The sequence below is a fragment of the Helianthus annuus genome, chromosome 3 (genome assembly GCF_002127325.2).
Source record: "Helianthus annuus cultivar XRQ/B chromosome 3, HanXRQr2.0-SUNRISE, whole genome shotgun sequence".
Taxonomy (NCBI): domain Eukaryota; kingdom Viridiplantae; phylum Streptophyta; class Magnoliopsida; order Asterales; family Asteraceae; genus Helianthus; species Helianthus annuus.
The window spans coordinates 35,653,826-35,664,522 of NC_035435.2; the positions used below are offsets into that span (position 1 = coordinate 35,653,826).

Consider the following 10,697-nt stretch of genomic DNA (forward strand, 5'->3'; position numbering starts at 1 on the left):
CCCGGGGTGCAAAATGGCGTTGTGGGGCGTTTTTTAGGGGGAAAAACGCCAAAAAAACCCCATTGCGGATGGTCTAAGGTTCACTAAGGAGTGGGTTGCATTTATACACACCCTATAAGTTCTTTAACCATCTAATAGTTATTAAATAATTGGGAATTCTATAAAGTCTATCTTGATTATAATTTGTAAATACAAATAAAATAAAACACTAATATATACGAAACTGAAAGTAAATTATTTAAATTCTTTATCTAAAAGTAGTTTTTATATAAATTCTTTATCTAAAATTGGTCAGAAATTATAAATCCCCTACCAAGTTTATCAAATATTCAAACCGTTCCCTCTCCTGATGAAAATTCCCTCATCACTAATTCATTACCCGCTCACACCCTTAACCCTACATGGCCGCTACTTCAACTCTTTGACCTGAATCGATACGTAGAGACTGGCCGCTAACCACCACCAATCGACCTCAAGGGCTTCGATTACAGGCATTACCCCATGATTTTCTTCGGCTACAGACACCATCAATCGACATTAGGCTCTAATTGAAATATTTAGTACCACTAATCGACATCAGGTTCTAATTGAAATATTTAGTAAGTATGTTTACCAGATAATAGAACTTCCATTTGGTTAGCACATAGTTTGAATTGGATATAGTCTGGCTATGGTAGTTCTTGTTCGAGTCATTCTTCCATTCCCAAAGTTTACTTTTAGCTATAGTTTTTTTATTTGAACAGAGCTATAGTTCTTGTTTCTTTGTTTTATATGTAATGAATTATTAATCTTCAGTATCAGAATGTATGGAGATTGTAGACTGTATTATGTGTTTATTCGTGTTGCTTTTGAATGTCTACCTTTGCTAGTTCCCAACTCCTGACCAACAACCTTAGGTATTATAGTTTAATTCTCATAGGTCTCATATAGTTGTTCTTTTTTTTCAAAAAGCTAGATTCAAGTTCCCAATTCCCAACCAACAACCTAAGGTATCACATTTAATCTTGTACTTAATGAAGATACTTTTTTAAATTACTGGTGATGGTGCAGATATTTGGGTCACAAAAGTAGTCTTTGGCGAGTAGCCACCTAGTGGTGGCTGATTCAGATAGTGTATTAAAGGGGAGTTTATGAAGGATAGTGTAGTGGTGCTAATGAAGTAGAACCTACAAATCAAAGAGTTTCTTTATGATTTCCTGTTTCTTTTATACCATTTTCACCATATATTTGGTTATTGCTAGCTTTCTAATTGTGTATTTTAATAGTGTTTGTTTGCTTGCTAATTTCTTTTTGGACTTGGGGGTCTATGTAGAAGCAACCTGACGAATAGAGGTATGGTTCGTCTACATCCCACCTCCGTAGGTGGGATTTTGCTGAGTATGGTTGTTGTTAGATATTTTCAATACTTTTATATTTTCTATACAAACTTAATGCTTCTCTTATAGGTGGTAGATATAGTCCACATTGCACATCCTACTCAGATTAACAGGTGTACTCTTCATTATACGCACACTAGAATTTTAGTGTAAGTTATTTGATTATTTGTTGAGATATAGTTTTGATTACATTATTAATAAAATAATATGATATTAATCTGTTGATTTTTGCAGCATCGTATAAAGTTAATGGCCGCAAGGGGCGTACAGATGAGGTTAAACCATACACCAAAGCATCAGGTGCCATGATATTACTAAAACTAATAAAGGTGTGGTCTATTTAATCTTTAGATGGATGAACATGAGGTAAGATTCTGTCTTTCTATTGTATCGACATTTCTCTGCTATCATATTATGTGTTAGTGGCTTGTAATAATCATGATTAGTTACTACTTAGGTTCTGAAGGGGTATGGTCCTAAACCTCGCGCCAGCTAAGCCGCGATTGACCATTACCCTTATCAAATAACCCCCACCAGCAATGAACTGCGTCCATGCGGACGCATCCTTCAAATCCAATCAGTCAAAGGATAAGAAGAGGCCTTACCTTGTGTATTAAAACGGATGTACATAACGATGCGGCTGGCACCGCATCTTATGAACATTTTCGTCACGACAAGGGATCTGGGCAACAGTCACCACAAGTGGCGATGCGGCCTGGCACCGCATCCCGCAAACTTAGCCAGAGTGAGAACGCGGAAACAACGGTAGTTACCGCAAGCAGCGATGCGGCGCAGCACCGCATCCTGCCCACGAGGCAAGTGGGACTGACACTGCAGAGCAAGTGGCACCAATGACAGTCGCCTGTCAGGCCATACGTAAGCGACATGCTGACGTGGCTTCACCCCCACAACCGACAAGGCTGACACACCTGCAAAGGTGCATCATGTCGTCAGTCTATCCGTTCACATCCTCCTTCACTCCCGGCTATAAATACCAACCCCAAACCAGGTTTGAGGTATCTCTTCACAACTCTCTCACTACTACTACTATCACACTTTGCTTCCCAAGCAAACTACTGATTCTCACGCCGGAGAGTGGTAACAAGGAGCACCCCCCACTCCATCCTCCTTGTTACGAGTCACGGCTTGTTTCCTTGTGCAGGAGATCAACCGGCGGACGATCCAGCCAGTGATCCTCGAGAGGAAGGGATTAACCCTTCTTGACGAGACCAGTGAGTTAACCCTGCCCATAACCATGTTTATTGGCCCATAGTACAGATTCACATTGTTCGACCAAACATGGCCAAACAATGACGCAACGAGGTAACCGCAAAGGACGTGCGGTTACTTGAGAGCTAAACTGATGAACACGAACACCCCACAAAAAGGGATCATCATTACATGTCCAATTGCTAAACATAGAGCTTGAGCAAAGCACATACAGCATAGAGATCTTTGATCACCGTCTCCAAGATTGGATCAAAGCCTCCTCTCTTCTTCATTCACCACCTCAAAGGTCGGTTCGAAGACGAAGACACGATCTCAGAGGTTGGTTCGACACACCAACAGGTGGCAACCAACCTGATGACATAAGAAAAAGGTAGCTCGCTACCCAAACAGCTGTGAATTTCGCATCAGACGAAACTTGCTCACCGGTACGGAAGAGACGTTACATGACTCTACCAGATCTCCAGCTTGATTTACGAAAAGCGAACGCCATCTGCATGGCCTAGAATTTTCTCCAGGCTGTAATCTACCTTCTAGACACCATAGTCCAGTGCTCCTCCCACATGCAACTTGCACGAGGCAGCAACACTAGACTGGGGGACTTGAAGGGGTATGGTCCTAAACCTCGCGCCAGCTAAGCCGCGAATGACCATTACCCTTATCAAATAACCCACACCAGCAATGAACTGCGTCCATGTGGACGCATCCTTCGAATCCAATCAGTCAAAGAATAGGAAGAAGCCTTAACTTGTGTATGAAAACGGATGTACAAAACGATGCGGCTGGCACCGCATCTTATGAACATTTTCGTCACGACAAGGGATCTGGGCAACAGTCACCACAAGTGGCGATGCGGCCTGGCACCGCATCCCGCAAACTTAGCCAGAGTGAGAACGCGGAAACAACGGTAGTTACCGCAAGCAGCGATGCGGCGCAGCACCGCATCCTGCCCACGAGGCAAGTGGGACTGACACTGCAGAGCAAGTGGCACCAATGACAGTCGCCTGCCAGGCCATACGTAAGCGACATGCTGACGTGGCTTCACCCCCACAACCGACAAGGCTGACACACCTGCAAAGGTGCATCATGTCGTCAGTCTATCCGTTCACATCCTCCTTCACTCCCGGCTATAAATACCAACCCCAAACCAGGTTTGAGGTATCTCTTCACAACTCTCTCACTACTACTACTATCACACTTTGCTTCCCAAGCAAACTACTGATTCTCACGCCGGAGAGTGGTAACAAGGAGCACCCCCCACTCCATCCTCCTTGTTACGAGTCACGGCTTGTTTCCTTGTGCAGGAGATCAACCGGCGGACGATCCAGCCAGCGATCCTCGAGAGGAAGGGATTAACCCTTCTTGGCGAGACCAGTGAGTTAACCCTGCCCGGTTAACTATTGTTTATTGGCCTATAGTACAGATTCACATTGTTCGACCAAACATGGCCAAACAATGACGCAACGAGGTAACCGCAAAGGACGTGCGGTTACTTGAGAGCTAAACTGATGAACACTAACACCCCACAAAAAGGGATCATCATTACATGTCCAATTGCTGAACATAGAGCTTGAGCAAAGCACATACAGCATAGAGATCTTCGATCACCGTCTCAAAGATTGGATCGAATCTCTTCTTCATTCACCACCTTAAAGGTTGGTTCGAAGATGAAGACACGATCTCAGAGGTTGGTTCGACACACCAACAGGTGGCAACCAACCTGATGACATCAGAAAAAGGTAGCTCGCTACCCAAACGGCTGAGAATTTCGCATCTGACGAAACTTGCTCACCGGTACGGAAGAGACGTCACATGACTCTACCAGATCTCCAGCTTGATTTACGAAAAGCGAACGCCATCTACATGGCCTAGAATTTTCTCCAGGCTGTAAACTACCTTCTAGAAACCATAGTCCAGTGCTCCTCCCACATGCAACTTGCACGAGGTAGCAACACTAGACTGGGGGGACTTGAAGGGGTATGGTCCTAAACCTCGCGCCAGTTAAGCCGCGAATGACCATTACCCTTATCAAATAACCCGCACCAGCAATGAACTGCGTCCATGCGGACGCATCCTTCGAATCCAATCAGTCAAAGGATAAGAAGAGGCCTTACCTTGTGTATGAAAACGGATGTACATAACGATTCGGCTGGCACCGCATCTTATGAACATTTTCGTCACGACAAGGGATCGGGGCAACAGTCACCACAAGTGGCGATGCGGCCTGGCACCGCATCCCGCAAACTTAGCCAGAGTGAGAACGCGGAAACAACGGTAGTTACCGCAAGCAGTGATGCGGCGCAGCACCGCATCCTGCCCATGAGGCAAGTGGGACTGACACTGCAGAGCAAGTGGCACCAATGACAGTCGCCTGTCAGGCCATACGTAAGCAACAGGCTGACGTGGCTTCACCCCCACAACCGATAAGCCTGACACACCTACAAAGGTGCAGCATGTCGTCAGTCTATCCGTTCACATCCTCTTTCACTCCTCGGCTATAAATAACAACCCCAAACCAGGTTTGAGGTATCTCTTCACAACTCTCTCACTACTACTACTATCACACTTTGCTTCCCAAGCAAACTACCGATTCTCACGCCGGAGAGTGGTAACAAGGAGCACCCCCCACTCCATCCTCCTTGTTACGAGTCACGGCTTGTTTCCTTGTGCAGGAGATCAACCGGCGGACGATCCAGCCAGTGATCCTCGAGAGGAAGGGATTAACCCTTCTTGACGAGACCAGTGAGTTAACCCTGCCCATAACCATGTTTATTGGCCCATAGTACAGATTCACATTGTTCGACCAAACATGGCCAAACAATGACGCAACGAGGTAACCGCAAAGGACGTGCGGTTACTTGAGAGCTAAACTGATGAACACGAACACCCCACAAAAAGGGATCATCATTACATGTCCAATTGCTAAACATAGAGCTTGAGCAAAGCACATACAGCATAGAGATCTTCGATCACCGTCTCCAAGATTGGATCAAAGCCTCCTCTCTTCTTCATTCACCACCTCAAAGGTCGGTTCGAAGACGAAGACACGATCTCAGAGGTTGGTTCGACACACCAACAGGTGGCAACCAACCTGATGACATAAGAAAAAGGTAGCTCGCTACCCAAACAGCTGTGAATTTCGCATCAGACGAAACTTGCTCACCGGTACGGAAGAGACGTTACATGACTCTACCAGATCTCCAGCTTGATTTACGAAAAGCGAACGCCATCTGCATGGCCTAGAATTTTCTCCAGGCTGTAATCTACCTTCTAGACACCATAGTCCAGTGCTCCTCCCACATGCAACTTGCACGAGGCAGCAACACTAGACTGGGGGACTTGAAGGGGTATGGTCCTAAACCTCACGCCAGCTAAGCCGCGAATGACCATTACCCTTATCAAATAACCCACACCAGCAATGAACTGCGTCCATGCGGACGCATCCTTCGAATCCAATCAGTCAAAGAATAGGAAGAAGCCTTAACTTGTGTATGAAAACGGATGTACAAAACGATGCGGCTGGCACCGCATCTTATGAACATTTTCGTCACGACAAGGGATCTGGGCAACAGTCACCACAAGTGGCGATGCGGCCTGGCACCGCATCCCGCAAACTTAGCCAGAGTGAGAACGCGGAAACAACGGTAGTTACCGCAAGCAGCGATGCGGCGCAGCACCGCATCCTGCCCACGAGGCAAGTGGGACTGACACTGCAGAGCAAGTGGCACCAATGACAGTCGCCTGCCAGGCCATACGTAAGCGACATGCTGACGTGGCTTCACCCCCACAACCGACAAGGCTGACACACCTGCAAAGGTGCATCATGTCGTCAGTCTATCCGTTCACATCCTCCTTCACTCCCGGCTATAAATACCAACCCCAAACCAGGTTTGAGGTATCTCTTCACAACTCTCTCACTACTACTACTATCACACTTTGCTTCCCAAGCAAACTACTGATTCTCACGCCGGAGAGTGGTAACAAGGAGCACCCCCCACTCCATCCTCCTTGTTACGAGTCACGGCTTGTTTCCTTGTGCAGGAGATCAACCGGCGGACGATCCAGCCAGCGATCCTCGAGAGGAAGGGATTAACCCTTCTTGGCGAGACCAGTGAGTTAACCCTGCCCGGTTAACTATTGTTTATTGGCCTATAGTACAGATTCACATTGTTCGACCAAACATGGCCAAACAATGACGCAACGAGGTAACCGCAAAGGACGTGCGGTTACTTGAGAGCTAAACTGATGAACACTAACACCCCACAAAAAGGGATCATCATTACATGTCCAATTGCTGAACATAGAGCTTGAGCAAAGCACATACAGCATAGAGATCTTCGATCACCGTCTCAAAGATTGGATCGAATCTCTTCTTCATTCACCACCTTAAAGGTTGGTTCGAAGATGAAGACACGATCTCAGAGGTTGGTTCGACACACCAACAGGTGGCAACCAACCTGATGACATCAGAAAAAGGTAGCTCGCTACCCAAACGGCTGAGAATTTCGCATCTGACGAAACTTGCTCACCGGTACGGAAGAGACGTCACATGACTCTACCAGATCTCCAGCTTGATTTACGAAAAGCGAACGCCATCTACATGGCCTAGAATTTTCTCCAGGCTGTAAACTACCTTCTAGAAACCATAGTCCAGTGCTCCTCCCACATGCAACTTGCACGAGGTAGCAACACTAGACTGGGGGGACTTGAAGGGGTATGGTCCTAAACCTCGCGCCAGTTAAGCCGCGAATGACCATTACCCTTATCAAATAACCCGCACCAGCAATGAACTGCGTCCATGCGGACGCATCCTTCGAATCCAATCAGTCAAAGGATAAGAAGAGGCCTTACCTTGTGTATGAAAACGGATGTACATAACGATTCGGCTGGCACCGCATCTTATGAACATTTTCGTCACGACAAGGGATCGGGGCAACAGTCACCACAAGTGGCGATGCGGCCTGGCACCGCATCCCGCAAACTTAGCCAGAGTGAGAACGCGGAAACAACGGTAGTTACCGCAAGCAGTGATGCGGCGCAGCACCGCATCCTGCCCATGAGGCAAGTGGGACTGACACTGCAGAGCAAGTGGCACCAATGACAGTCGCCTGTCAGGCCATACGTAAGCAACAGGCTGACGTGGCTTCACCCCCACAACCGATAAGCCTGACACACCTACAAAGGTGCAGCATGTCGTCAGTCTATCCGTTCACATCCTCTTTCACTCCTCGGCTATAAATAACAACCCCAAACCAGGTTTGAGGTATCTCTTCACAACTCTCTCACTACTACTACTATCACACTTTGCTTCCCAAGCAAACTACCGATTTTCACGCCGGAGAGTGGTAACAAGGAGCACCCCCCACTCCATCCTCCTTGTTACGAGTCACGGCTTGTTTCCTTGTGCAGGAGATCAACCGGCCGACGATCCAGTCAGCGATCCTCGAGAGGAAGGGATTAACCCTTCTTGACGAGACCAGTGAGTTAACCCTGCCCGGTTAACTATTGTTTCATCAGGTTCTTATCAATTATCACATTCTGTTGAACCTTAAAGCATGAAAGGATACTTACTAGACTTGGCAATATGGGCGGGCTAAAGGATGAGGGTCAGAATGACCAACTTTTTGGTATGGGTCCAGAGGGATTAAGTTGACCCGTAACACTTTGTCCAAAATATTTTTGTTTATTAATATACTGCCGGATTACCAGATTTGATTATAGATGGTATGTTACTTCAGTCATGGTGTAATTTTTTTTGAGTTAAATGCCATTTTAGTCCATGTGGTTTGGGCGATTTTGCCAGTTTAGTCCAAAGGTTTCATTTTTCGTATGTGGTTCCAAATGGGTTTCACTGTTGCCATTTTAGTTCACTGGGTTAACCTCATCCATTTTTTCTGCTAACAAGAAGGGCAATTCGGTCATTTTATATGTAATTCTGTTAACTAGAAGGGCAATTCGGCCATATAGAATGACCGAATTGCCCTTCTCGTTAACAGAAAAAATGGATGAAGTTAACCCAGTGGACTAAAATGGCAACGGTTAAAGCTTTTTGGACCCACAGGTGAAAAATAAAACCTTTGGACTAAATTGACAAAATGATCCAAACCACAGGGACTAAAATGACATTCAACTCTTTTTTTTTATTTTTGAAAAAAAAAGAATTTTTTTTTACGTGTTTTGCTTTAAAAATGAAAATTTAGCCTCTTTTTTCTATCTTAATTTACTCAATAGAAATAAAATATAACGCAGCTCAATATTTAATAGTAAATGGTTTGAATTTGACATCTCTACTTTTACCATAAGGATCTCTAGTAAAGGGCTGAAGATGTACTCATGCACCAATGGTTACTCCATCTAGCTCACGATCCTGCTAATAGGCCTGTATTTGAGGTCCGGCTAGTACAGGTTAGCTAATGCACCCTGAAATATAACAAAGTTTTATTGGGAATATATGAGCTTCCATTAGTTGATGCCTATCTTCTGTTGAATTCTCATGCCCGTGGTTTAGCTGGTTTGCTCTTGCTTAAAATCACCTTTAGGGATGGCAATCAAACCCGAACCCATTGGGTAAACCCGAAACCCGACATATTTGGGACGGATTTGGGGTCGGTTAATCGGGTTTGGGACGGGTTTGGGAATAGTTTTTATTTTTTTCGCGGATTTGGGACGGGTTTGGGATTTAGTGATATACCCGTTTACCCGTCCCAATTACCCGATAAAGTGTACCCGTTTACCCGATTGTATACCCGATATAATTTTTTTAATATTATTAAATATGTATATATATGATACATCCATTTTTTACACATATAGATATTCTATTCCGTATACATTGTAGTTATTTGATATATATTTTTTTAATGAAAATACAAAATGTAACCGGTTAGTAGTTACCCGATAGATACTCAATGGATTTTGAGATTAGTATACCCAACGAGTAATCTTTTTAAATTCACGGGTTACCCGAAACCCACGGGTATACCCGATACCCGATGGGTATTTACCCGCTAGAAACCCGACGGGTTTTGGGACGGGTTTGGGACAAGCTTATCTAACCGGGTTTGGGTTTGGGATTACCTAAACCCGTCCTAAACCCGACCCATTGCCATCCCTAATCACCTTCTGGTCATAGTTACCTTTTACATTGTTAACTAAACATAACCATTGTTTATATGAAGGTTTCTGCAACAACTGATGGCAGCTCTGATGATGTAGTTTATTCAAGCTCCCCTACACAGCAACCAGCCAATAGGTAAATTTTTTATTGAAAATATCCAACAGTTTTGTTTCTTTAGCTCGTCAAACTTCAATGAGGTTGGAACTCCTATGGTCTTCTTATGCTACTTTCAGTCCATTACAAACGGCCCCGTTAGGCCATTTACTAATCAGTTTTCTTGTGTCCTTAGGTCCTACTTTCTTTACCATTTGATTTTTTTATGTCATTACTAAAATGTATGTATTATGACAGCATTCATCATCCACCACCTGCGTTTGGGTCATCTCCTAATCTTGAAGCCCTTGCAGTTGAAGCAAATGAGTCTCAAATTCAGAATGGGGATAGTGCTGTAAATAGTTATTCAACACTGCCCAGGTGCTTCTTCTAGAATCACTATAGTTTCTTGCATTAGCATGCAATAAATTTACCTGAAAATCACTTTGAAACTTCTCACTTTGGTATATAGCACTATTTTCTTCAAAAGTCTCACATATTTACATATTTCTAAGCTAAATGCAGTTTCTCTCCATTACATTTTATCTGGTGACACTCTTTTCTGTCATTAACTCCCATACAGGCCCATGCATGAGATTACGTTTTCAACAGACGACAAACCAAAGCTTCTAAGTCAAGTGCTTATTTGTTTCTCTAAAAACAAACATCAAAGTGAAGGGATTTGCATCTATATAAACTTTCTTTTGAGTAGGCTCATAGTTGTCAATAGCGGCTATAATGCGCTATGTAGCTATCTGGGTCATAGCGACCAATAGTGTGAATAGCGATAGTTAGTTTTTTTATGTACATAGCAATTAGATATAGCTATAAAATAGCTGGATTTATAGGTTTTTGTTAAATATACATGTAAAATAACATATATA

At 44.3% G+C, this 10,697-nt stretch overlaps 1 protein-coding gene across 7 annotated transcripts; it reads left to right on the forward strand.

The window, feature by feature from the left end:
• Positions 1 to 328: 328 nt before the first annotated feature.
• LOC110929305 (serine/threonine-protein kinase STY46) lies at positions 329 to 10,697 on the forward strand. 7 transcript variants are annotated; one of them, XM_035987864.1, is made up of 8 exons: positions 329 to 599; positions 1,313 to 1,332; positions 1,446 to 1,525; positions 1,611 to 1,742; positions 8,907 to 9,008; positions 9,782 to 9,855; positions 10,072 to 10,194; positions 10,397 to 10,697. In XM_035987864.1, exons 5-8 carry the CDS (start codon positions 8,937 to 8,939, stop codon positions 10,587 to 10,589), a joined length of 462 nt encoding a protein of 153 aa, XP_035843757.1. In that variant the 5' UTR covers positions 329 to 599; positions 1,313 to 1,332; positions 1,446 to 1,525; positions 1,611 to 1,742; positions 8,907 to 8,936; the 3' UTR covers positions 10,590 to 10,697. The 7 variants fall into 7 exon arrangements, with proteins under 7 accessions (XP_035843757.1, XP_022028133.1, XP_022028132.1 ...); XM_022172441.2 differs by having other exon boundaries at positions 329 to 1,362; XM_022172440.2 differs by having other exon boundaries at positions 329 to 1,332.